The 25,938-nt window shown below is 47.9% G+C and overlaps 10 protein-coding genes across 10 annotated transcripts; 6 read left to right on the plus strand and 4 right to left on the minus strand.

The window, feature by feature from the left end:
• Positions 1-226: 226 nt before the first annotated feature.
• AtWU_05170 (similar to An01g02260) lies at positions 227-2,416 on the plus strand (the record flags this gene model as incomplete). The annotated part of the gene is made up of 5 exons (XM_035500280.1): positions 227-396; positions 449-764; positions 812-1,010; positions 1,087-1,419; positions 1,473-2,416. The coding sequence occupies 5 exons, from the start codon at positions 227-229 to the stop codon at positions 2,414-2,416; spliced, it is 1,962 nt and encodes a 653-aa protein (XP_035356173.1).
• A 2,070-nt stretch (positions 2,417-4,486) lies between these two features.
• AtWU_05171 (ribonuclease H1) lies at positions 4,487-5,047 on the minus strand (the record flags this gene model as incomplete). Its single annotated transcript, XM_035500281.1, has 1 exon — positions 4,487-5,047. One exon carries the CDS (start codon positions 5,045-5,047, stop codon positions 4,487-4,489), a length of 561 nt encoding a protein of 186 aa, XP_035356174.1.
• Positions 5,048-6,376: 1,329 nt separating this feature from the next.
• On the plus strand, positions 6,377-7,411 carry AtWU_05172 (ankyrin repeat-containing protein; the record flags this gene model as incomplete). Its single annotated transcript, XM_035500282.1, has 1 exon — positions 6,377-7,411. The coding sequence occupies one exon, from the start codon at positions 6,377-6,379 to the stop codon at positions 7,409-7,411; it is 1,035 nt and encodes a 344-aa protein (XP_035356175.1).
• Positions 7,412-9,609: 2,198 nt separating this feature from the next.
• Positions 9,610-10,131, plus strand: AtWU_05173 (tautomerase family protein; the record flags this gene model as incomplete). Its single annotated transcript, XM_035500283.1, has 2 exons — positions 9,610-9,786; positions 9,844-10,131. 2 exons carry the CDS (start codon positions 9,610-9,612, stop codon positions 10,129-10,131), a joined length of 465 nt encoding a protein of 154 aa, XP_035356176.1.
• A 1,262-nt stretch (positions 10,132-11,393) lies between these two features.
• Positions 11,394-12,970, plus strand: AtWU_05174 (flavin monoamine oxidase family protein; the record flags this gene model as incomplete). The annotated part of the gene is made up of 2 exons (XM_035500284.1): positions 11,394-11,595; positions 11,649-12,970. 2 exons carry the CDS (start codon positions 11,394-11,396, stop codon positions 12,968-12,970), a joined length of 1,524 nt encoding a protein of 507 aa, XP_035356177.1.
• Positions 12,971-13,444: 474 nt separating this feature from the next.
• AtWU_05175 (choline transporter) lies at positions 13,445-15,512 on the minus strand (the record flags this gene model as incomplete). Its single annotated transcript, XM_035500285.1, has 9 exons — positions 13,445-13,912; positions 13,985-14,043; positions 14,102-14,160; positions 14,213-14,393; positions 14,448-14,681; positions 14,746-14,867; positions 14,926-15,035; positions 15,098-15,220; positions 15,288-15,512. The coding sequence occupies 9 exons, from the start codon at positions 15,510-15,512 to the stop codon at positions 13,445-13,447; spliced, it is 1,581 nt and encodes a 526-aa protein (XP_035356178.1).
• A 1,453-nt stretch (positions 15,513-16,965) lies between these two features.
• AtWU_05176 (copper amine oxidase, N2-terminal) lies at positions 16,966-19,054 on the plus strand (the record flags this gene model as incomplete). Its single annotated transcript, XM_035500286.1, has 3 exons — positions 16,966-17,351; positions 17,406-18,832; positions 18,885-19,054. 3 exons carry the CDS (start codon positions 16,966-16,968, stop codon positions 19,052-19,054), a joined length of 1,983 nt encoding a protein of 660 aa, XP_035356179.1.
• A 916-nt stretch (positions 19,055-19,970) lies between these two features.
• AtWU_05177 (GMC family oxidoreductase) lies at positions 19,971-21,912 on the minus strand (the record flags this gene model as incomplete). Its single annotated transcript, XM_035500287.1, has 4 exons — positions 19,971-20,179; positions 20,246-20,865; positions 20,930-21,539; positions 21,597-21,912. The coding sequence occupies 4 exons, from the start codon at positions 21,910-21,912 to the stop codon at positions 19,971-19,973; spliced, it is 1,755 nt and encodes a 584-aa protein (XP_035356180.1).
• A 768-nt stretch (positions 21,913-22,680) lies between these two features.
• On the plus strand, positions 22,681-24,213 carry AtWU_05178 (uncharacterized protein; the record flags this gene model as incomplete). Its single annotated transcript, XM_035500288.1, has 1 exon — positions 22,681-24,213. The coding sequence occupies one exon, from the start codon at positions 22,681-22,683 to the stop codon at positions 24,211-24,213; it is 1,533 nt and encodes a 510-aa protein (XP_035356181.1).
• Positions 24,214-24,896: 683 nt separating this feature from the next.
• Positions 24,897-25,892, minus strand: AtWU_05179 (aminotransferase class IV; the record flags this gene model as incomplete). Its single annotated transcript, XM_035500289.1, has 1 exon — positions 24,897-25,892. One exon carries the CDS (start codon positions 25,890-25,892, stop codon positions 24,897-24,899), a length of 996 nt encoding a protein of 331 aa, XP_035356182.1.
• Between the last annotated feature and the right edge of the window lie 46 nt (positions 25,893-25,938).

Below are 25,938 nucleotides of genomic sequence, written 5' to 3' on the forward strand. Positions count from 1 at the left end.
ATGCCAAGCGCGAAAGTCACCCACCTATAGGTCAGCAAGGAAGTGATTCGACTGCACCTGTCTTTGTGGCTGAACTATGCGTGCTAGCCAACCTGGCCTGATCACGCGGGGGTCATATAGCCGTCTGTAAGACGAATGAGGCCCACATATCTATACTGGTAAGCCAGATAACGAAGGCAAGAGTAGCTCTGAGGAAGGCAGTAAAACCATCATAGCCGCAGGCAAAATGGAGCCATCTCTGATGCCTAGAATGAGTCCGGAGCAAGAAACTCACATGGCAAAAAGCTGGCTTAGAGGACATGGCTATCGACTCCGGTTACCGCTTACCCACAAGACCCAGCCACAGCCGTCAGCCCCGATCGAACTCGCAGACACCCAGCAAGATCTTAAGGAAGAGTGAGGCGATATGATGCTCCTGTTCCACCATGTTCTGACCCTTTTATTTTAGTGTCGACGAGGTAGATGAGTTTTGCCAAGTTATCCAATGCTATTCGAACGAGACAAAGAGTAGTAGTGAGCATAATGCTGGCCAAGGGGGCGTAAGGTTTGATATATATGGCGCGCACAGCTGGAAAGAGGTGGTTAGTATCGTCCAAGCGGTCGAGAAAGATTACAAGCACAGCGCCACTGGCTGGAAGGGGGCTGCGAGATGGGCCTTTCGCAAGCTCGGTGAGCATGCAGAGGACTTCAACCCTTGGTTGGACCTTTTGCCGGATGACAAGTATTTTAGCATTGCTTGTGGCGGGCTCAAGATAATACTCGGTGTTAGTACGCTTTGTGTCGCTGGCTTCATGCATACTGATCCAAGTAGATGGCAGCGCGAAGAAGCGAACAGCGGGAGGTTATTCTTGCATTCTTTGCTGAAATTCCAGAAATTATCTTCTGGACCGATCGCTACCATTCTCTTTTCCAGGATGAGGAGGGTTTGAAATCCTACCTGTACGAGTTTTATCTCGCTCTCCTGGCCAGAATTCAAGGCATGATTGCAGCGTTGGTGGATGTATCTCTGTGTAGGTGTCGTCGGCTTTTAGCTCCAGCGGAGATGACACAAATCCAGTCCTGTACTAACATGCATATTTGAATCAGGGAGAAAGATTATCTCTGGTCTGCGTGTCAAAAATGCAGACAAATCGCTTGGACACGTCAACCAACGCTTCTCGCGGGCCAGGACCCAGCTCGACAAACATCTCCAATTCGTGCGCGATCGGCTACAAGTGGATACAAATCAACGAGTCGTTTATATAAAGCCGATCGTGGACGATCTTGCAACAGGGCAGAAAGAAGTGATTCAGCAAAATTCAGATTTGCGAAATGACATGCGCGAGGGCATAAATCGACTGGAAAGGCGGTTGAAACCATGGGGCATTGTCGCGGAGCAGATGGAGCAGGTCCTTCAAAATGAGTTGCAGAAAGCGCAGTGTAGGTTCTTAGTGCTATTTCTATTTAACTCAGACATTGACCTTGCACTTCAGGGCGAATTAACCGGGAGAATATACAACGAGAGAATCGGCAGTGGCAGATTATGCGCCAAGGGTATCCCAGAAGCGACCTCTACTTCTTCCTTCGTTTGGATGAGCAGGACGTGCGGCGGCAGCTTATTCAAGATCTCGATGATACGGGTCGCGATGGACAAGATATTGATATGGCTGCTCAAACCCACGCTCAACAACTTCTCCGTATGCCACAATTTCAGGATTGGATCCGGTCTGACCAGCCAGACATGCTCCACGTCGACGGAAACTGTGACAACTATGCTATGGCGAGATGTTCTCCATTCAGTCTCCTTTGTTGCGTACTTGCCAATGAGCTACTACAGCAACCGCAAGCCCAGGTTCTATTCTTCTTCTGTGGACTGCACAACCTTGCTGGGGAGCCCATGGCAGGGCCGGTAGGTCTTGTCAAATCGCTCATCATACAACTGCTCCTGGATAGGGACGACAAATATGATCTCCTTTTTCTGACCATTGGGCGGAGAGAAGAAGCGTTGTATCAAGATGATCTTCCCTCTCTATGTGAGACATTTAGGGAAATGCTGGTCCAAAACCCCTCCGCTGCTCTTTTCTGTATCATCGACGGTGCATCGCTCTTCGAGGTGCGAGAATGGCATGAAGAGATGGAGTATGTTGTTCAGCAGTTGTTCAACCTAACGACTGATCCGGACATTGCAACGGTGTTCAAGGTACTTATTACGAGCCCGGGTATTAGCCGACTCGCAAGTGGTGTGCCTCAAAACTGTCGCTTGTATGTGCCAGAAAGCAACGAGAGAATATCAGACGCTGGCTTCCGGAGCCCAGAGGCATTCCAAGACGAAGTCTATCGTCGTCGAGATGACTTGGCAGATACTGCGGGAAAATATGAGGTCAACCCCTATGAGGCAATGTACAAGGTGGACATGTACAGTGAAGAATATGAGTAGAAAGTGAGAAGCACTATTAAGTATGACCGATCATGGTGATGAATTAAGATAGCGACAATCCTTTCGACGAATCTAAGTTGTAGAGTTGAAAGATATACCACAGTTGCAGTAGTACTTACACAGTTCTCCATACTATGTTGCTCTTTGATATTCTATGTCCACACAATATTAATGAATACGTAATGCAATGTGCCTTCGAGCCTATTTCCATCATCGTCTCTTGCCACGACTAAATCTTTACTAGCACATAAGCAAATTTACCACTCGCTCACCTCATCTACCTGGCTATATTGACCCTTAATATGGCTACTTACAACATAAACAAAAAAGACAACAAACATAACAATACCAAACCAGTGAAAACCACAATACACCGACTCAGGATACCAGCGAATACTCCGTACAACCCTACGTAAGTAACAAACGTAGGCTGCCTAATAACCCGCCAAGAAGGCAACTACGCATACATGCATGCACAAAAGGAATGAGTCAGAAAGAAGCAAAATCAAACCCAGCCCACTGGCACATTTCTTTTTTTTTTTCATTGCTTTTTCTTACAAGGATGAACTCCTATTCGGTTCCGGTCTGTTGGGTCGCCATACATGAAAAAGAAATGTCCACATTGATCATCTGAGTTTTGCTTTCTTTCTTTTGTTCTTGTTTTTGCTTTTGTTCAGAGTTTGGGGGCTTGGCTCGGTGAAGACATACATAGCAAATAACTTTTCTGAGTGGGAGTATCTGTGGGTTCGGTCTTGGTTACTCTCTTGGGAGGGATGCGTTAGGTGGCTTTTTCTTTTGTTTTGTTGTCAGTCTTATATTATGTTTATCATATGTTACTGTGGTGGGTTATGTGGTCATGCTACTCTGTATAAATGGCATGATAAGAGCTAGGAATGAAATTCTACTCCGCTGTATGTATTGACCAAACATGAGAAAACCAAAACCAACAAATTCGAATCCCGTGTATTCCGTATCAATAGAGTTTACCAGGATCTTCAATCCCAAGTAACCCTGACCCGACATGCCAAGAAAATGATCGATGCAATGCATGGATTGCCCTGTTTCTGGTTGATGGTCAGTCGACAAATCGCCAGATACTTCCGGTAGGCAGGGTGGCTGCAAGAGAACCCTTCCACCGGAGCGGTGACGATTCTTTCAAGCAAGCAACTGGTCATTATGCGAGGGTAAGCGGAGAAAAAGTAAACATGATGGCTGGGAATGACGCAAGTGGGCGGATGAAAGCGGTTATATACATGACGAGGCTTTACTTGGGATTTGTCATTGAGTTGGTTTTTGTATGTCTTCAATGTGATTATTTTCAGCTTCGTTGTGTTTATGGCTGTATATGATCTCCATGCTAGGGAGTCGCTCTCCTTGGATTTCTCATCAGATTTATCCAAATTAGGATACTCTTGAGCATTGTAAATATGTATAAAACTATATTACAGCAAGTAGCATACGATGAAAGGTAAGGGTCAAAGGAATGAGGATATCATCCAAGGTACTCAGTAGTTATCCGCAATTCTCCGGCGGGTCGTCGACGGACCGGACCGTTTGGAATGGCCCATGGTAACTGAATGTATTTCCATGTATACCTCAAGGTATGATACAGTGACAGTATGAGGAAATATGTATATAGATAAGGCATGCCATGATCATCACCAGGATGACGCTCCACGACTCGGAAGATCGGCCAATTTAAAAGAAGCAAGAATTATCTAGCCCCCTTGATCGACGTAAGGGGCTAGTATCTCACTAATTGTCGTCTTGATTAAAAATTTGTCATCATCATGATGATAAAGTAAAGTTACACAAGATTGTCAAAAATCCTTCCGTAAGTATACACCGGATTTTGTCAGGAGTATACACACCTTACACTCATTCCGTTCCCTCTCTGTGTCGACAATTATTGGGCTGCTTTACCAACAAAGCCAAGCTATCGCGCCAAGAGGCAATATCATGAAGCCTTGAAGTTCGGTCTACTATCGATCATTGAAGATGCGAATTGCTCGAACATAAATTAACCACTTTTTTGAGTTTATTCCTAGACACGGACTTCCAGACTGTCTGCTAGCAGTCATCGGAAGAGGAGCTTTGCACATCACACCTAGCTCTCTCCAGGCTATTGCACAGCCTTTCAACTAAGCATATAGTGTTCATCAAGTCATTGCACAGCTTATCCACATACTGATTCTCCTCTCTTGGAATCCATACATATTGCACATCTCCCTTCTGCTTAAGCCGGCTATCGAGAACCACTGCTTTTTCGAGGAGATCTCGGTTTGCTACCTCAACTCCTTTACGATTTATCCATCCGTTTTTGATCCATTTGTTGATCCACTTCTCCATGCAGCTCACTGCATATGTCGAGTCGGAGTATATCGTGACATCCAGCCGAGGGTCAGAACTTAGTTGCTTAGATTTGTTCAAGGCCATCTCTAGACCGAGGATAATGGAGGTGATCTCGGCTCGTTGATTCGTCGGGGCGGTATATGAAAGCAAATGTTCTGTTTTCTCGCCATAGAATTTGCCGGACGCGCCTTTGAAAGCAGCGGCTGCAGCACCGATCGAGCCTGGCTGGCCGTTGGCTCTACAGCCACCGTCAACATGAACCTTCATGATGTAAACCATGGTGTGATGGGTGGTTTTAGAGGAGGCGGCTCAGGTCTTTGACTACTGCGGATACGCAAGCCTTCTTGTAGGCGCCTCCAGGCATCTTAAGCGCGCCTTTCCGCGGATATTTCCACCGGCTGTATAGTTTCAATTTTCAGAAGCTTGCCTGGGTCCTACATAAGATCTTTGCAAGTTGGTGCTTCATGTGTTTGAATGGGCAGTTCCCGGCAGTTTCCCTGTACCCACGAAGCGTGTTTAACTGTCAGCTCTACCCTTTCTCTGTGGTTTCTGAGCAGATTCTCTTCAAGGCTTTTGGCAAGTCTCAGGATAGCAATGCAACATGCATAAGTAATCTTGAGTTCACGTCTGCTCTGTCTCCATTGCTACCTCCCAGTCACATGAGCATGATATATAATGTCAGTACAGTCACGATGTCTTTCCAAACACCACGATATATCCTTTGTGTTGTCGTTAGTATCTTTGCTCTATTATTGGATAGATATGCTGATAGATAGTTTTCATGGATCTGAGAGAATTACCTAGTTGTCAACGCTATCTATGCTGTGATTGAGACGGTTTCATGCTTTTGAGGTATATATCAACTGGATGAGAAGTAAGAGACCAATGCCTTAGTGAGTAATCAGTAGAATGATAATATACAATACCGTTATCAGCTATCACACTATCATTACTTTCCTACCATATTGATTCTCCTTGGCCGGGATGATTATACTACTAGTCAACCCTGGCTTTTGTGTGCCTCTTCCACCTCTATTTCAATCTTTGCTTCCGCTCCTCCAAACGCTTGCTTTTGCGCGTCTCTTCTATCTTTATTTTAATCTTTGCTTCCGCTCTTTTAAATACTTGTTTTTATATATCTTTTTCATCTTTGTTTTTATTTTCATTTCTGTTTTTTCTAATATTCATTTTCATTTTTATATTTATTTTTGCTTTTGCTTTTGCTTTTCTAAATACTTTATTTTTATTGTTTTTCTCTTTTTAATTAAATATTTACTTCCACTCTTTCGAATATTTATTTTTATATATTTTCTATTTTTATCAACCTTATTTGAAGTAAGCCCCTGAAATGCTGAGGTTCCACTTAGTTCAGTGGAGCAATTATTTACTGATTACATTGAGCCGCGGCAGTATCAGTAATCAAGGAGGGCACAGCAAAGCTTACGCAAGGCAGATAATATTGAGATAATTAAGTAGCTCCGTTTAATCCGAACCAGAACGGAATAAATATCAGCTTAGGGCAGATAGGTGTGGGTATTCAAATGACCACGATCTTCCCAGGTATCTTGTTTTTTTAATATGGCACGCTACGTCTACAAAAGAGGGGCTATGCAGCAAGAATATCGGGCTTGGCTTCCTAATGAGCTCATCCTGCACGTATTATCATACAGTGATCCCTATGATTTACTGAATTTCCTACGTGCCAACCCTAAGATCTCTTGGTTAGTGACCTCTCGACATACTTTACGTCGGGATGAGCTGGGAAACAATATACTACACCTGCTCATATTAGAGGAGGAGACCGACTTAATTATGCCTCTACTGTCTAAGGGCATTCAGATGGATTCAGTTGACAAGAGTGGCCGTACCCCCCTATTACACGCGGCAATGAGAGGAAACGAACTCGTTGTACGGGAGCTGGTAGGCAAAGACAGTGTTGTGGTGAATATGCCGGATCATTTTGGGCGTACACCACTCTCCTATGCAGCTGCGAATGGACATGAAGCAGTCGTGAAACAGCTGCTGAGGCATGATGGTGTAGCACCAGACTTGAAGGATCTTCTAAGCCGAACACCCCTATCATATGCGGCTGGCAACGGACACCAAGCCATTGTGAAGCTTTTATTGGAACGACATGACGTTGAGGCCGATTCTAGGGATCATCGCAGCAGAACACCACTGTCTCATGCAGCTGGTAATGGATTTGAAGAGGTGGTAAAGCTCTTCCTTGCGCGACACGACGTTGAGGTGGACTTTCCGGATTGCGCTAACCAGACACCATTATCTTGGGCGGCCGAGCGAGGATATGAGGGAGTTGTGAGGATATTGATCCAGCGAGGAGACGTACAGACTAACCTCATTGATAACTCTGGTCGGACACCACTATCCTATGCGGCGGGAAACGGTTACGAAGGGATTGTGAAGCTCCTGGTACAGCACGGCGATGTCGACATTAACTCCAAGGATCACCAGGATCTGACGCCGCTGTCGTGGGCGGCAGCAGCTGGCTGCGAAGGGGTGGTACAAATCCTCACGCAGCAAGATGGCATTGAACTTGACTCAACTGATGTTTTCGGACGAACACCAATGTTATTAGCAACCTTTGGTGGATACGAACGAGTCTTAAAACTGCTCTTGAGATAATCTAGGTTGGCAATAGTCACTAAGACAACTAGGTTCAAAAAGCTGAGAAAAGTGTTAACCTAGACATGGGCAAAGGAGCTTGTTCAAAACGGAACAAAAATGGGGTTACTAAGTATTCTATAGCCCTCGTAATTCTACAAGCTTTGGCTATTTCAGGATATGTAGATAGCCCGGCTAACTTTTATAGTCTGTTCTGTGGCTCTCTCTCCCGCTTGAGAGTTCCACCAGCGGTGCAATAGCAAATCTTAGGCTTTCCTGGATATGGTGCTTTAGAGGACTCAACATCTACTGCATTTGGGCAGCTCTCTCCTACAGACCATACAAACGGTCAGCGTCAAGCATGTTAATCTACAACTGAAGCCCACAGGAAATAAGACAAAGTAGAATGGAAATTTAGGTAAAAAGACTCTCAAGACAAACAAAAAGAGATTGTGGTTATCCATTCCTCCTAGTATCTTCCGTCAGAATAAATAGAAAGACTCGTGTGACCATCCGCCCTGGTGATGCAACCCCTAGCGCATACACAATGACCCTTTCCGTCCGTCTTCAGCTACTTTCAAAATTGGCCGCATTTTCCCTGGCTGTACTCTTTCCTATAGCATGTAGACTCGCTATTGTAATCTCTGCTACGATAACCAAGCTCGCTCGAATATGCCTCGAAGGTATATAGATTCTTGTTGTAGTCTATAGCTAAGTTCACCACCCTAGCAACTGGCGTTTTAATGAGATGCATATAAGCCAGTTTAAATTCGGCAGTCTTCCTCGCTGAATATCTGAATTACTCTATCCGCTTGCCATTGTAAAGTTATTAATAACCTCCCAAATATCCTCCCGAGCTATCTTGTGAGGTACGAGCCCCGAATAATATTCAGCTGCACTGGATAAGATAAGCTCTGCATCTACCCCAGTTACCTCGCAACTCATTTCAAGATCCGCCTACGCAACTGACCGCCTACAGATGTGCATAGATTTAGGATGTCTTTGTGTGTATGTTATCTATAACCTTGCACCACTGTGCAATCTACTTGGATGACTGCAGTCTGGAATTATTTCCGTAAAATTATCTATTGAATATCTGGAATTAATAGAATAATATATCAAATATTTTGTTTGTGTATCGGAAAGAAAAATACAGACTATGATTAGCACATTTTCCGTTAATTATAAGGCATTTTACTGTTTGGATCTCATAGTTCTAAACTGGAAAGCTGAAGAGAGAGAGGATAGTATCTGCCGACGTTTCCGGCAGCAAAAAGAGCATGACCTAATAAACTATCCAGTCAGTCAGACAATGTCCCACAGCGAACACCGCCAACTCATTGCGGGCAAGCTAAATCCACAGATTACTGAGCCAAGTGCCGATCCAGGGGTCGCAAATTCCGTCCCAATGGTCAGGCCGTAAGGAAGCTTGAGGGTACTATAGGCGTCAACCAAGGCTGGCGCCTCCCGTCCCTAAAAGGGGGCTGCCGAAGGATCCTTCGAGGAACCCGAGCACCGGAAGTCTTGCGAAATTCTTGATGAGCACAGTGGAAATATTGAGGATGACGAATAACCCAATCGTAAGGATGTACGACGGGTGCCGTCCGCCATTGTATCTCGATTACACAGTACTAGTACACAAGAATATGCGTTGTATGACTTCATAGAACTAATTTTGTAACCCATTGCACATTAGCGCCTTGACAATATGGTCTGGAGATGACCCCGTTTTATAATGCCTGCGTCTGAAATACTGCGTATAATACCGCTTAATCTGAACGATTGCAAGGACTCAAAGTCATCTAAATCGTTCAAGGATGATGGGGTATATTCATGATCAATCTTGACCGCTGGTTTCGGACTTCGGATGTTGAAATCTGTGTCGTCAAGCGTAGTGTAGGGGCAGTTCGCTCTACCTAGCAATAGCTGTCAGTCGTTGGAATCCTCTGTACTTAGATCCACCCTGAGTCTCAGACATTGATCACTAATCGTGCGGAGGCATACGTAAGTGATATAGATCACTAATCATCAGTTGCTAAATGACAATCAACCTTCTTCTTTTTTTTTTTTTTTTTTTTTTTCTTTTTGTTTTCGCGAAGAAGTGAGAGATATTTATATCCCGGATTACCTCCGGACTCGCTATCAGAGTACCTCCCAGTTTTGAAATTCGTACAACAGTCTCTGTTACATACTTCTGTCTACGTCAAATCGATCTCGCTATGCCGGCTTGGAGAATCTACCACCCGACTGGGACATTCACCGAACCCAGTCACAGAGAGGAACTTTCAGAGGCGATTACTTCGATATATACACGTGCTGGAATCCCACCCTTCTATGTTGTTGTCTTATTCATGGAGATGCCTGCTGGCACTATGTACCGAGGCGGAGTTTCATGTGTAAGTATACGAAGATCACGGTAGTCTTCAGTCTGCTGATAGTATCCACTCGGGTAGTCGACAGAAGGTGTGAAGCCTTTTATTAGGCTTATATTTAGCCATATCGCCAGGCACTTTCCTCCTGGCGAGAGTCCGGAGAGGACTCGTTTTATGAATACCGTCCACGAGACCTTGAAGCCGCACATTGCAGACAAAGGTTACAAATGGGAGGTCAGTGGTGAGGAACTTGAGCGCGAATTTCTGCGTATCGATGGTTTCACGATTCCTCCTACCGGCTCTGAGGATGAGAAGAAGTGGTTCCGTGACAATGAAGCATCTCCTTGGGGGCCTTATCTCACAGACTAGTCAGGTAGCTTATGACTGCTCAAGCGAGTTCCTGCCTGGTCATGCACTCAAGTTCAGGAACAACACCGCCTTCCGAGGTCGCACTATTGGATATACCTCGAAATATCAAGAGTAATAGCACCTGTCATTCCCATCTAAAGCAGCTTGTGATACCGTATTATACACAGTTTGTCATGTTATGTAAATGTACTATGGCCACTCAGCAGCTGGATCATATCTGGCATGCTATTAATAAGACAATTCGCGTAAAGGGACTTGACCGTCCTTACTAAATGCTAAGAATCTGGAACTCCGTACCCAGTCTGCGGCCTGGGCTGATTTGCAATCCCAGTTTCAAAATATGGGACCGCACTGTTAACCACGAATATGTCCACGAGGGCCGATTTCTAATAAAGATGTCGTGTCGGGGTACAGCTGGGGTTGTGAAATTCTGCCAGGCTCTGTACGGAATCGTAGGAGGGTGGGAGTAGCTAGGGGTATTTCATGAAGCGCTATACCTCCTAATTGGGTCATGTGGAACACTATAACACCATCATGGCTACTCTGAATTGAACTCATTGACAAAAACCCCCCGATACCTGCTGAGCAAGCTCTTTCCCCGTCTCAAGACCATCACCCATCCCCATGATGCCAATGACGCCACCCTGATGTTGATTCCAAACCACCTTGCCCCGGAGAATCTGCGTCGAGGCCTGTTGAACTCGGTATCCTCTAACGGAGTGCAATCAGAATCATAATACAGTATAGAATTTCCTGAACTAATCGGACTCATTGCGCTTCCTTCCCACTGGCGGCAACCTGCTAACGTGTAGGATAAAAAATGACTAAATCTGCATCGAACCCAGGAACAAAATAGAGAGGTTCCACTTTCGTTGCAGTTGCTTTCACCTAAAGCCAAGAACTCGGAGTTCCGTTAGTAATGCAATTCAAGCAATAGTCGTAGAGATGCATAAAACTGCACTGTCGTAAGGATTCAGTGGACGTAGACAGAACATGGGAAAATGGACTATTGGGAGTATGCAGGGTGATGCAAGACGTGGAGAGGCGGCAGAAGAGGAGGTGTGCGGTTATCAGTGGTGCGTGATTGTGCCTATTTGGGTAGTTCAGCCAACCTTTAGGTTATCGTCAATCAACCCCGCCCTAAAGAACTTCCTTCCTGGACTGACTCTTTGGGTATTAAGCAGTGAACTCGTTCGCAAAACAAACACTACTGCACTACCTCAGCATTCCATCCATCATCTGCATTTTGTCGTATAGCCGCAATGTCCACCTACGAAGCCAAGCTCTCCAAAGACGGCCATGTCTACACAAAGAGAGACGGTCTAGTCGGGGGTCTTAATACTTATGCTGTCATTCAACCCCACAGGAAAGTTCGCTCCGTCGATGAAGATAGTGTCTGGGAGGCCATCGTTATTGGTGCAGGCTACGCTGGATTAGTTGCTTCCCGAGATCTGGTCAAAGTTGGTGAGTGAGAGTCATTCAGATAATAGCAGGATAATTCCCCTAATACCCCTTAGGGAAGAAGACTTTGCTTGTTGAAGCCCGTGATCGTATAGGTGGTCGAACTTGGAGTGCGGAAGTCGATGGAACGACATACGAGATGGGCGGTACCTGGGTTTCGCATGTTCATGGCCGTCTGTTCGCAGAGATGCAGCGTTACGGCCTCCAAGACCAAGTGATGACGACGCGTACTGAGGATGGCGGATGCTCCTACTTCACTCTCGATACCGGCTCAGGAACGCGCAAGTTCAGCCTTCAGGAGGCCGCGGAGATGACAGCCCGAGCCTGGCGAATTTTTATCAACATTGACGGTAATGAGGGACGAGGCATCTGCCCACTACCTCACTCCTCTCTCGGAAACGTCCGTGTCTCTTTCGACCAGATCAAAGCAGTCGATCAGCTATCGTGCCGTGATCGTATCGACCAAATCCGGCATCTCCTGACAGCCGATGAGCTAGCCTTGATCGAGTCTCTGGTTCCTCATTGTGGCGGTGGCTCGGTCGAGAGTATTAGCTTCCTAGAAATGATTCGTTCGCAGGCTCTCCAGGGCTACAGCCCCGAGACCTTCGAAGATATTTGGACTCTCTACAAGGTTCGCGGGGGCCAGTCCACACTCGCCCGTCGTATCTTTGACGATGCAGTCAAACATGGTCTTCAGTACGCATTCGAAACTCCGATCAAGTCGATCAGAGAGAAGGACAGCATGGTGTCCCTCACCACAGTCAGTGGCAAAATCTATCGTGCTCAGCGCGTCATCAACACTATCCCGATCGCTGTCCTTCCCACGATCTCATTTGACCCTCCTCTCTCACCTCTCCGCCGAGAGGCCCTCGAAATCAACCAGGTCTGCTACCTTACTAAGATCCATGCGGAAGCTGAGGGTGACCTTCGTGGCCTCAGGGGATGCACCTGGCCCGGAGACTTTCTCTACATCTACGGCGATGGTTTCTGCGCCGGCGGCAGGTCGACACGCATCACCTCGTTTGCCGGTGATAATCGCGGTGTCCTCGACCCTCTTAAGGAACCAGAGCGGCTGGAGACTGCCCTACAACGATTCCACCCCATGAATATCAAGAAGGTCGTATTCCACGACTGGGTCAGCGACCCTTATGCGAAAGCTGGGGCCGCCTGGTATCCCGCTGGCTTTCTCACAAAGTACCTGGCTGAGCTGCAGAAGCGCCATGGGAATGTCCTCATGGCTAGCGCCGACTGGGCACACGGATGGAGATCTTTCATCGAAGGTGCCGTCGAGCAAGGTGCCCTTGCCGCCAACGTGGTTATGGAAGAACTTGGTGTTCTGGGTGCGAATCCCCCTCCTGGAACATTAGCAAAGATATAAGGACATCATAAGGATTTAGTTAGATTTCACAATCTGGTTCGATCGGAAGACAGGGATAGAACATAATTTGACACAGAGCTGGATCAGGAGGAGGCTATGGCTAGTCAGTGGTAGTATTTTGGACGATGGGCGCATTTGTAAGAGGATGCCGATCCTCTGTTTGTAGGTGGTAACCTGCATATAAGACCTTTAAATCTCATTGCATTCATGTAGGGATATGCGGTGAATTTATCACAGCGCTATATTGTATGATCGTGGCAGGGGGAGCACACGAGGGGAGGCGTGTTGAGACTAGTATTGAGTCACCACCCTGGAGACTACCTACAGCCCCGAGCAGGAAGTGCCTTGGCAAAACAACAAGTGGCCGTATTGTTCGTGTACAGTATTGAACAGCACAGAGTTTCCAGATCAGGTAAATTCCCCAGCAGCCCCTACCAATGAGCCGAAGCGGCTACCAGATAATTACTCCACTCTTCAGCTAGGCCTCAACAGATTCCAGTCAATATATGGGCCCTCGAAGTTTTTCCGTCCTATAGCGAACCACAGGAGATTGATAAGAAGAAAGACCGCAATTAAAATAATACAGATATAGTTCATCGATCCGGTGGTGACGGGGAGATTTGGAGGCATGCATATCAGAACAGCAAGCAGGACAATCCACAAGACTGAGAAAGCATTACACATGTAGCCAGTGAAATTTAGTTTCAGGTACCTCTGCGGCAGAAGTGATCTGCCACGGACTAAGAGAATTGCTTGCGGGACAGTGTATGTGATGTTGAGAAACAGAACAGCTGACGTAATGATCGAGTTGAAGGCAGTCGTTGAGGCGAGGTAGAGGAGACCATACAGGCAGCTGAAGATGACAGCTGCGACGGTCGTGCGAACAGGGAAGTCGAAGCTGGTGCTAACCTGGGCAAAGAAGGCAGAAAAAGGGGTTCCATTCTTCAAGAGAGAGAGTCAGCCACGCAATGTGAAAGAATAGGGAACGACTTTGGCCTCATGGCATCCACGCACATCACGAGCAAATGCCCACGCGATTCGACCGGATCCAACCCACTGAGACGGCAAACACGCTTGAAAATTTTATCTCATTAGTGATACTCAAAAGGAAAACAGCAGTGGGACAGTTACACATGTATATAATCAACAGAAGGATGAATAATCCCAAGGTCACGTTCCTATTTCTGGTTCTGCATTCTCCGCGTTAGAAGCAAGACTCGCGGCAATTCTCCACCTACTCACATTTGGTAGACCAGCTCCAGGCTGGGTAAGGGTGCTTCTCGAATGGCATCCATATCGTCGATAAATATCATGAGCATGACGAATAGCGACAAGGACGTAACAATCCCAATAATCATCGTCACGATCATGACTTGTGGCACGCGCTTACCCGGTCGTGGCATCTCTTCAGAGATATGAATCACTATAGAAATGAGCTGTAAGCATTGTTCAAGAGACTGAAGGCCACAGAACGTACCGCCGTCAGTGCCCCCAAATGCATACATGGAATTGCTGATTGCTAACAACCACGCTGTGCTTCCATTCCAGCCACTATTGCCTTGACCGGACTCCAGGATAAAGGACTGAGGCTGCACGTTGCCGTGCATGATCAATGGAACAATGAAGAAAATCAAATACCCAGAGAGTGTGAGATACAGGGCAATCTGCATCACCCATGAGATCCTCTTGGGGACTAGGAATACGGGGAGGCCTGGTCGAACGTAGTTTTCAGTGAAAGTAGATTGAAGGAGGGGGGCACTCCTGGGCCCACGTACTAGTCACAACAGAAACAGCAACGTATGTGAGGTACGTCTGCCACTGATTTGCTGTATATTCTGGGACACAAAAGTGTACAATTCCATTGAGGACAAGGGTCGCTAGGGAGATTCCGGAGCACCTTGTACTTGTATCAGCTCTGGAGGCACCATCATGATTAGCAAACTCCACGAACGTACGTCACAATCCACCAAGCCAAAACAGAGAGCCATCCGACCATATATGCACTGTATCTTTTGGTATTATCTGAGCTGAGGATATAGCAGAAATGATATTGGCCTCCACTCGACTGAAGTAGCGTTAGCGACCGGTCGAGAAGATCATATCCAAGGTCCCAATGGATACACTCACCGGAAAGGCCGACCCTAACTCTGCAAGACCTGTGGTGACGGCAAGTTGAACGACGAAGGCAACTACCAGACTGAATATACAGGCCTGTGCACCCCCGTAGATAAGGTTCTGTCCGAAGCAGCTCTGTCCATGGCGAGTTTCAGTCACAGCGTTGTACCGATAATGGATTCAATTCATCAGATGTTTATACCAAATATCCAATCCATGAGTTTGTGATTGAGAAACCTAGGCCAAGAGCAGATACCCAATTAAATTGGCGAGGCATTGAATGATCGTGGCCGTTGGCCCTCAGGATAACATTGTCTTCGTTCTCATATGCCTGGATGGTTTGGACAGTGCCAGGGCCAACATCTTGGAGATCAACGGGAGCGGTTTCCTTGTCGGAGATCCGTTTATCTGTTTCTGTTCGGGGCATTTTGAGGATGCAGGAATGTCAAGTGTGTTGTTATTCTGGGAGAATGGGGATCCTGGAGCAAAGTCTGAGGATGAAGGGGTTATCCTTCGATCTCTTCCTCTTGGTCTTTATAGCAAGGGTTATCCCTAGCTTATCACTGTCTCGGTCATACTGTATACAGAGTCCAAGAATGGCCATAAACACGTCTTCACGCTACCCCAGCCCTATAGCAAAAATTACTACATATCAGGACCAGTTGATATCGACTGGTGGCGAATGTACCCATACTGTCCCGTTTGCCCCACGAACTTAAAACCCCCAAGTGTCCGGTCGAAGAAATCCATTGGCTTGTCTGGCCTGGTGATAAGCTTGGGAGGACGGGCAAGGTGATCGAAACGTTCATTTGGATTAGTACATTCCATAATTCGGTTTCCTCGTATTGTCTGAGTTACTAGACTGCTGCTGTTTTTGCCACTTTCGACATCAACCCCACCATCTTTGAGCGCGACCAATACCACAACAAGCATTGAACATATATCTGTCGATCCAAAGCTATGGTCGTGAGTCCCCGCAACTCCCATTGGAAAGGGGTACTGTTATCTTCAAAGTGTGCCAAGTTTTGGTGTGGGGAAAAGGGAGGGGCTGGACTTCAACAAGGGATATGCACAGTGATGTACCACATCAGGTAGATTGCTCAACTAAGTACGCTGAAAAGAATACTTGTCAAATACAGCGCCCGCTGAGACGCATTTACTGTGTACTATCTCACGGAACCCGACTGCAGACCTCGGATTTCACATGGTGTGATCCCTACCCGATTCAGTCCATTAATGCACGACGGTGGTGCGGATATTTTCCATAGCAGTATCTAGAGCTGCCTAAGGGTGCATAGTAGATACGACTTCTTTGGGCACCACAAGAATGATTTCTAGCGTCATCATGTGCAAGGAGGAGGGCGGGAGGTGCATGAGTTCACACAGGTTCGCATTTATGCCAAAGTAGGCAATTCAACGCGCAGAGGAATAGCGTTCTGTTGTTTTCGCTTATCGGACCACGAAAGCCATCAAGTTCTTTTTTGGGAATTGAAGATTTCCCAACGGTCTTTTGCTACTATCAACTCCATCACAAGGATTAATTCCCTGTCCGTGCGGGGAAAATGCCGTTGCTTGTATCTACAACCAACCTAGCATGGAAGCCCCATCGCAGCGCAGCCGAGACTGTTCCCTCTTTGGAAATTCGTTCAACATACCCTTGAAGGGACCTTGATCTCCAAACAAGGGCAACGGCGCAACTCTTGCTAGATTCATCCAGCAAGTTGGGTATAGTGGAGATCCCGCATTCGCGGCACCAACATCTCTATGGACGGTATAAAGCTATAGGTCTGCAACTTGAATGCCACGAGTATCTCTTCCAACCTGCAACACAGAGATATCGCCTTATCTACTTCTTAGTGGTACTGTTCTTTGTTTTCAATATGTTCCACCCTCTAGATCCTCTTTCGCCCGCCGAGCACCGCAAGGCGTCCCAGATCCTGAGGAACTACCATGCACCGGTTCCCGTCCGCTTTAAGGCCATTGACTTGCTGGAAGCGCCCAAGCAGGATCTTCTGGCGTATCTGCAGGATGGGAAGTTCGAGCTGCAGCCGCCGCCCCGCAAAGCCTACTCGTACTATCACAGGAACGACGATGGGACCCTTCGCAAGGCGACGATCAATCTCGCGACCGAGACGATTGAATCAGATACGGAACATCCCGAAAGTCAGGGCCCAGCTGATATCGATGAAATTGATCGAATCTACAATTTGTGCAATGCACATCCTGCGATCCAAGAGGAGATCAAGAAACTTAAGTTGCCAGACGGGTATGCCACCCCATCTCCACATTTGGAGGAATTGGTTAGCTAACTGCTTCATAGGGCTTACGTGACAAATGACCCTTGGACATATGGCACGGATGATCCGAACGAACGCCGTCGGTTGTACCAATGCTACATGTACATTGTTCTGAAGGACGATCCTGAAGCAAACCACTACTCCCTCCCGGCGCCGTTTGCGCCCATTTTCGAAGCTAATACGTTCGAACTTCTTAAAATCCAAAGGCTTCCGCTTGGAGTTGATGCGCAACTGGATGAAGAAATGAAGCCCTGGGATCCCGTCAAGCCTGTCGAATATAGCGCATCACTGCTAGGTGACTCATACTTTCGCAGGGACCTCAAGCCCTTGCATATAGTCCAGCCACAGGGGCCTTCATTTCAAATCGATGGCCGGCATGTTTCCTGGCAGAAATGGACATTCCACATGGGCTGGACAGTTCGTGAAGGACCTGTGCTGAACAATGTGTTTTATGATGGAAGGTCCCTTTTCCACCGCGTGTCTATGAGTGAAATGACCGTCCCATATGGCGATCCACGCTCACCCTATCACCGCAAACAGGCGTTTGATTTGGGTGATTCGGGATTCGGAATTACTTCCAATACTCTGACACTGGGTTGTGACTGCCTCGGCCACATCGCCTACTTCGATGGGATTCGCACATCTGGTTCTGGAGAGCCAGTAGTCATGAAGAATGTTATCTGCATGCACGAGGTGGATAATGGAATTGGCTGGAAGCACACCAACTTCCGCAACAACAAGGCATCCATGGTCCGGAACCGCCAACTAGTTATTCAGTGCACCGCAACAGTCATGAATTACGAGTATGTCCTCGCTTTTGTTCTGGATCAAGCTGCCAACCTTCATATCGAGGTCAAGGCCACCGGTATTGTCTCGACGATGCCAATCCGTCAGAACACGTATTCTCCTTGGGGAACTGTCGTTGCCCCTGGCGTACTAGCCGCGAACCATCAGCACCTTTTCTGCCTGCGAATCGATCCGGCCCTTGACGGAGTACAGAACAGTGTCGTTTATGACGACCTGGTCCCTGTCCGTGGGGAGCCCGACCTTGACCCCTTCGGATGCGCCTTTCGGGTCCAAACTGTCAATATCACTCAGCCGGGCGGGTATGACCTGGACGTCAGTCGGTCCCGGACGTACCGAATTATCAATCCCAAGCACATCAATCCTGTTTCAGGCCAGCCAGTCTCCTACAAGCTACATGCAGCGCCAAGCCAGATGCTCATGATGGGCAAACAAACCTTCAACTACAAGCGGGGAGTTTTCTCTTCCCGACCAATCTGGGTGACGAAGTATCGAGATGGAGAGCTCTGGGCTGCCGGTGAATTCACAAACCAGAGTCGCAAGGATACTGGTATGGAGATCTGGGCAAACCGCAAGGAATCTGTCGAGAATGAAGATGTTGTCCTGTGGCATACTTTCGGTGTCACGCATGTTACTCGACCTGAAGGTAATGCATCGTCTCCGTGAAATTTGCTCCCAGGTGTACTAAATTGAGATAGATTTCCCCGTCATGCCGGTCGAGGTGATGAATGTCTCACTGAAGCCAAGCAGCTTCTTTGAGCTCAATCCCTCCAATGATGTACCACGTTCCAGCCAGAGCCATAACCAGTCCACTATGGTTGAACATGAGGAGGTTAGCCTGGCTGGCTGCGGAAAGTGCTGTCTATAAATCGTGCATGCTCCGAAGGCTCCGTCTTCTACAGTGTACAATAGCCAGTGAACTTTGCTCGGCACAGTGACCCTACAATATGCCTCTTTTCGGGCCAAGATCGACTTTGCCGTAGTATCTCTTGAAAAGGGATTTCTTTGCACAATTTCTCGGCAAAGTTGTTGATACTTTTGCCAGTACGGGCAGAGACCTCATTTCTAGACTGTGAGTTCGAGGTTTGCCGTCCCTTGCGTTATTGGACCAATATCCACAGCCAAGAAATTGAAAATGAATTATGGACTAAGGATGATCCCAGAGCCCGGCAGGGGGGGGGGGGCTGCTGGGCGTACGTAGAAACGGTGACGATAAAGAAGAGTTGAGTACAGTGATCTTCGGCTGCACCTCCTATCTCACGTTTATGTACGGTAGCCACACAGCTGATCTTGCCTGCCTGTGTTTATCCTGCGGCAGAGACAATCGTTCGGGGAAGGTGGTGCGATGGAACGCAACAGCCTATCGGAGTATGTGGGGCTGAGCTTAGTCGGTTGGCAGTTTTGCCCGATTGGGCTAGTTCGTTTCGCCTTGGCGTTTCTGGCTATCGACACAGTGATGGCATAAAGACGATGCTCTCGACAGTTTTGCAGAGTAAACTGACGGTGCAGAGAGTCGCCAGCTTAGACAATCATATCACGTGGCGGGTTATACAGAGTCAATAGGCCCTTACGTTCATATTGATTGCTGCGAATAGCGGTTGAGGGTCATAGAACTCCTACGATACTGTCTGGGCCAGGCCAATACAATGATACTTCATTGCGAGCTCATCCTGCCTTAACTAGCTACCCGTTAGTAGTAACTTATGTCGTCAGACAACCCTGGCCCTATCCGGATTCTCCTTCACGCAAATTAGTCTTTTTATCCAGCTTTGTCAATGATTTCCCTAGGAATCCTGCTTGATCACGTCTGAGACGTACTCCGCAATGGCGTAGATATTAGCTGTGGGATGGCCACATAACTGCAACGGTTGAATAGAGGCATCAACAACTCGGACATTCTTGGTTCCATAGACCTTCAATCGATCATTTACAACACCACCCATATCGTGAGGCAACATCGAGGTCGTTCCAATGGCATGGTAGTTTGGCGTGTCTAAAGCGACGTAGGTGAGCACACAGAAGTTGATATGAAGGACATCATGAAAGAGAATCCACTTACATTGTCCCTCGATCCAACTCTTCCAGGTCTCGTCCGACGCATCTTCTTGAACAGTCACAAACCCAGGCAGAGTCTCATTAATACCGAGATTCTTGAGGTCTCCGGTCTGATACATCCGTCGAAGGAATTTTGACATCGCGATCTGGACTTCGATATCCCAATAAAGCATACCGTAGTTCGGGTTAACCTTCGGTGGGGCCATTGGGTTGGAAGAGTTAATATGGACACTTCCTCGCGCGAAGGGAAGAAGACCCCAATAACCAGTGTGGATCTGATGGGGGCTCTCCAGGATAAAGACAAATTCGGCGACTGGCACTCGTTTCTTGAACATCAAGTCATACTGAAGGTTGTATAATTTCTCCAGCACGTCCTTCTCCATACCTCCGTTAGTTCCGTTTGCTGTAGCCTCAGCATACTGCGGTAACTGTGCTTTGACCCGCGCGGCAATTGACTCGCTTGTTGGCCCGAATATGTCAGCGACAGTGGCAAATGCAACCGTTCTTGTACCTGAGACGGGAGTATCTGTAGACACAACAAGTGAGGTATTAAGCTGGTCCTGCAGGTTCTCCCCAACGCTCGGGAGGTCGATCTTGACCGTAATCCCATATTGTTCCAAGATTCTATCATTGTGTAAATTAGCACCCATATATACTCCCACTAGGTCAATAATCAGATTGACCGTACCTTGGATTACCGACGCCGGAAAGCTCCAGGATAAGAGGGGTGCGTAACGCACCTGCGGCTAAAATAACTTCCCTCCGAGCGTTGATATTGAACTTTTGTCGGTCGCCTCCACCCTGTTCGAGGGTCTCCACACCCTTAGCAACCACTCCGTCCTCGCTGTCCTCGTCACTCCATAAAATCCGAGTGACAAAGGAATTCAATTTCACTTGGAGATTCGGTCTCTTGGCATAGGGCCAATAGTACGCTCGGGCTGCATCACTGCGGATATTTGTTGCATCGATGGTATACGGATGGAGGGTGAATCCTCTCATGTGCCCGGAATTCAGGTCCTGATTCCAGGGAATTCCCATCGATGCGAGAGTTCGATTCATAGATTCTGTGAGGTCGTTCTCACCTTTTCGCATATCCATGAAGCCAACATTGACGGGCCCACCGACACCATGGTACATAGGCAGAGTAGAGGCCCCCGCTGCCGCCTGTGTCAAATTCGCAGCGGTAAGGTTCTCACTCTTCATGTAGTAGGGCAAAAGTCTGTTCCACTCCCATCCATGAATACCGATATCTCGCAAGGCGTCAAATTGCACCTTTTCTGCTCGTGCGTACGCGGCCCCTATCACGGTGTAAATACTCCTGAATAGAAAAAGCCGCTCTAGTTAGAAACACCCACCATTCATGACACTGGTGCCTCCGAGAGCTTTGCCAGCTCGCATAACCTGGGGCCGGTCTCCAAAGCTTTGCTTTGTGGTTTGGTAAGCCCAGTCGATGGGGCTGTCGTATGTATATGGCAGATTGCTGATATCCGTAACGTTCTCATTGTCGAACACCGCCGATCCAGCCTCAACAACAAGCACAGATACCGCCGGATCTTGAGATAGGCGATTCGCGACGGTTAGGCCACTTGTTCCCCCGCCGACAATAATGTAGTCGTGTTCGGAGGCCAGGGCACCTCCTATAAGGAGAAGCACGGAAGGTATGACGAGCATGTTGATATCTTTCAGTCCCGGCATCGCCACTGACTGCTAAACTATTGTTTGTATAGTAGTCTTTCGTGGCGGGTTCACTGCGTTCACGTTCACAATTCGCGGGTACAATGCGGTTTAATAGCATGGAAGAGTACCCAGTTGGGGTAGAAGGCTGCTCACAAAAGCACAACGCAATGTAGGCGGTTTCGACCGTGCTTGCTGGGTATGCCGGCAGCAAACGTACAGTTGCTGCACCGGGACAGGGTAGAGTATTTCCCCGCATGCAGAGACACCCCATAGTCGGAATTGATTGACGTTACCAGTTGGGATCAAGTATCTTCGGGCATGCAACTCCTTGCTGATAATAACGAATAGTTCTTGGCTGCTGGCTATTTTACCTATTTGGGATCACCCCGCTGTCCATCCCGGGTTTTGCCGAGGTTTTGCCGGCGTTCCAATCAAACAGCAACGTGGAATGGACGTGTCCTTGCACTCACGATATCGGTACCATTATGCAGTTATTCAGGAACGGTAGTTACTCGATATGTGCTACTAGACTGGCGGATAATCGGGCCGCTACTTCCAGGAAGGTGCAGGGCTCTGCCGGCCGTGGAACCCGGCCAGGCCGCCGCTGGTGAGGCCGCTCCCGTTGAGGAGACACCCCCTTCTCCCGGCGTGTTGATTTAAAGCACCAGTAACTTCTTCGTTCCTAGCTAGCTGGAGTACTGATCGGCTATCAATCACCTGAACATACGCTTTTCTGCCGTACAGCCACGTCAATCGACCACCATGGGGTCAGCCACTTCGGATGAGTATTCTTGGAGAGAAGTCAGACCGCGTCGATGGGAACGGAACATTGATGAGGCAGAGCAGTTCTACACCTCGCTAGCCAAGGCATACGAGGGCACCGGGAGAACCTTTTTTGCTATCACTGGTGCGATTTCCCTGGCTATCCCAGCGGATGGCAAGTTATCTCCACGGGAGACCGAGGAGAGGTCTGTCGCGGCACTGCGAGCTGCTTGGGTCCAAATGAGATATCACCATCCCACGATTGCTTCGAGGGTGGAATATAATGTCGACGAGAAAAGGTGCAAAAAGGTTTACGAGACCTTTCCTGGACCTTCATCCATACGAGAATGGACTGACGAGACATTCCGAGTTATGTCGAACGGAATGACCGCCATCGAATGGTGCAATGCCGACCCTCCTGTGCCGAAGTTACCAACTCTTTTCCTTTTGAGGGTGCCCTCAGGCGATGGCACATTCCGAGCGGATCTTGTACTTCGTGCGCATCATGATATAATCGATGGAATGGGAACGCTGCTCCTCTTCAAGAATCTGTTCACCCATGCTGCACTGGCCTATACACAGGACATGGGGTACTCTCTCCCCAACTTCGGAAGCGAATGGCACAATCTGAGTCCCGCTTTTCGTGTTGCCGCTGCAATTCCCGACTCTTTATCCACAACTCAGCATGATAGGATGCAACAGATCTTGAATTTCAACGCCTCGGCCAAGGAAGACGTTGAAATTGCTAGTCCACCGTTCAAAAAGGAGAATGATTTGCCAGGAAAGCATCAGCGCATCGCGATTACTCTTTCTCCAGAGCAGACCAAGCGACTTCTGGACAGATGTCACGCAGCGGACCTTAGTGTCACGCAGGCGTACCATACTGCGATTGCGCTTGCTGTGCGAGATAAACAGGAATGTCGTGGAGAGGCACGCAAAGTCCGCTACATGAGCTACTGCCTGATAAATGAACGACCGCATTGCAAACTACCGTACAGTACCCCATCGCATCCTGCATCGGTATACCATTCTGTTTCGGGACGATGCTTGGCAATCGATATGATTGTCCCAGCATTGTCCAGCACAGTCGAAACTGCCATTGACAGTTGTGGTTTCAAATTTGAATTCTCAGATATTGCGAGATCAGTTCGGAACTTTTACCTTTCCATCCGAGACGACAACGAGCACATCTTTCTTGCCCCGTCTTATTGGGCAATGTCTACCATTCCATACACATCTGATGGGTCTACCCAATCGATTCCGGCACGAAACAATGCGCCGTCCGTTTCTATCTCCAGCATGGGTGTCCTGGATAAGGTAATACACCATGAATATGGGCCATTTCAACTGGATGACCCATGGGTTACCGGAGAAGAACTAGGGACGGGGATTGGAGTGTTTCTGAGCAGTTGGAAAGGCAGACTGACCTTGAGTGCCGCATACAATGATGCTTGGCATGATCAGAGGGAGGTGATGGATTTCTTAGAGTGCTGCAACCGCAGCGTATTCGCGGGACTTGAGGTGACGGGATGAACGTGACACAGGGAAATAGTTAGCCATTAGCATGCGCTATATTCTGCCGGTGATATACCCGGTTTGAGACAAGAGAAGCCGCCGTTCCCTTGTTTCCTGATGTGAATATCAACTATCCCACCCGATTGTTTTGTCTTCGGCATAGCGGCCCGTTGAAGGATCATAGCATGCTCCTATTAAGAATTAAACCAAAACTTACCACGAAGAGGAACAATAAAGAAAGCCCACGACTGTTCAAAATGGGGAAGAGGAAGTGTGTTGGAAGTTTTGCGGCAGTAGATGCTACGCAAACTAACTAATCTGCAACACTCCAACCCCTCCACGACCCCAGTTGCATCAGATGGAGCCTGGTACACTTTCATAATATTTACTATTGTATTTTTGCTAAGTAGGCATTGAACCTGCCTTTCATCTGTCTCCTGGGTCAAATTTGTTCCCTACTCTGAAGTAGATCCTATTACCATGATTACCTTGCTGTGACAGAGACGTCGTTTGTGAAGCCTAGAGAGGTTAAGTTGTTAAAAAGGGTCGGAGAACCGTTTATGATGACTAAGAAGTCATTAGGGGGGGTTTTCTGGAGTGAATGAATTAGGCTGGCATTGTGCTGTAGCTAGGGGGAAGGAAGGAGGTAGTAGTAGAGCTAGTATGCTATGATTATTTCACCGACTATCTGCGAAATACAATCAGAGGTGCGCCACATTCTGTGTCTGCGCCACCTTCTCATATACAATCTCAAAGCTATAAGCAGGATCATAATGCATAGCCCAATAAGTATCCCAGATCTTCTTCGTGATCGGCCCAACCTTGCCATCCTTCACCGGCCGATCATCCAAACTAGTGATGGGCATAATCCCACCAGCAGTCGTAGACATGAAAATCTCATCTGCATCATATGCCAATTGCACAGGGACAACTTCAACGCGGATCTCCAACCCATTCACCCGCACAGCATCAATTACACTCTTCCGCGTAATACCTTCCAGAACCCCGCGCGAAGGCGTGTAAAGCACGCCATCCTTCACCAGTACAATATTGAATCCAGACCCCTCAGTCAAGTTCGTATCACCATCAGTAAGGAAAGGATAAGTAGCTCCCCGATCAGACGCCTCGAACAACCCACGGATCAGATCACCCCATTGCAGATTCTTAACCGTCGGGTCCATCGATCCAGGAGGGTTGCGACGCACAGTCCGCGCGATAATAGCACTGCCGCCGACAGGCTGCACTTCGGGCTCCATCACCCAAACGTAAGGCTGAATGAACATATAGATACGGTTGACGATATCTTTGGGGTCAGTGCCTCGGACACCCTTCAGTCCGCGAGTGACAATGATCTCCACGAAGGCATCGCGGATGCCTGATTTGGAAACCATGTCGACGAGGGTACGCTTTATCTCCTCGCGTGGTAGAGGAAGCTTCAGTCGCAACTTGTCGCAGCTAGCGTCAAGTCGGGCAATGTGGTCGTCTAGGCGGAAGAAGCGCCCATCCCAGACTGAGGGAACATCGTAGGTGAGATCGCTGTGCATGAAGCCTTGGTCTAGGATGGGGATGCGCGCTTCATGGAGAGGAGCTAGTTCGCCGTCAATCCAGGCGACGCCTTGGGCGTAGGGATTTGTGCTGGCTGCGAGCGCTGCTTGGCGCTTTTGGTAGGCAGAGAAGACTTGTTGCATGGTAGCCATGATGAAGTCGTGATAAAGAGATGGGTTGATTGGAGAAATTGTAGAA

The sequence above is a fragment of the Aspergillus tubingensis genome (assembly GCF_013340325.1).
Source record: "Aspergillus tubingensis WU-2223L DNA, scaffold_7, whole genome shotgun sequence".
NCBI classification, from domain to species: domain Eukaryota; kingdom Fungi; phylum Ascomycota; class Eurotiomycetes; order Eurotiales; family Aspergillaceae; genus Aspergillus; species Aspergillus tubingensis.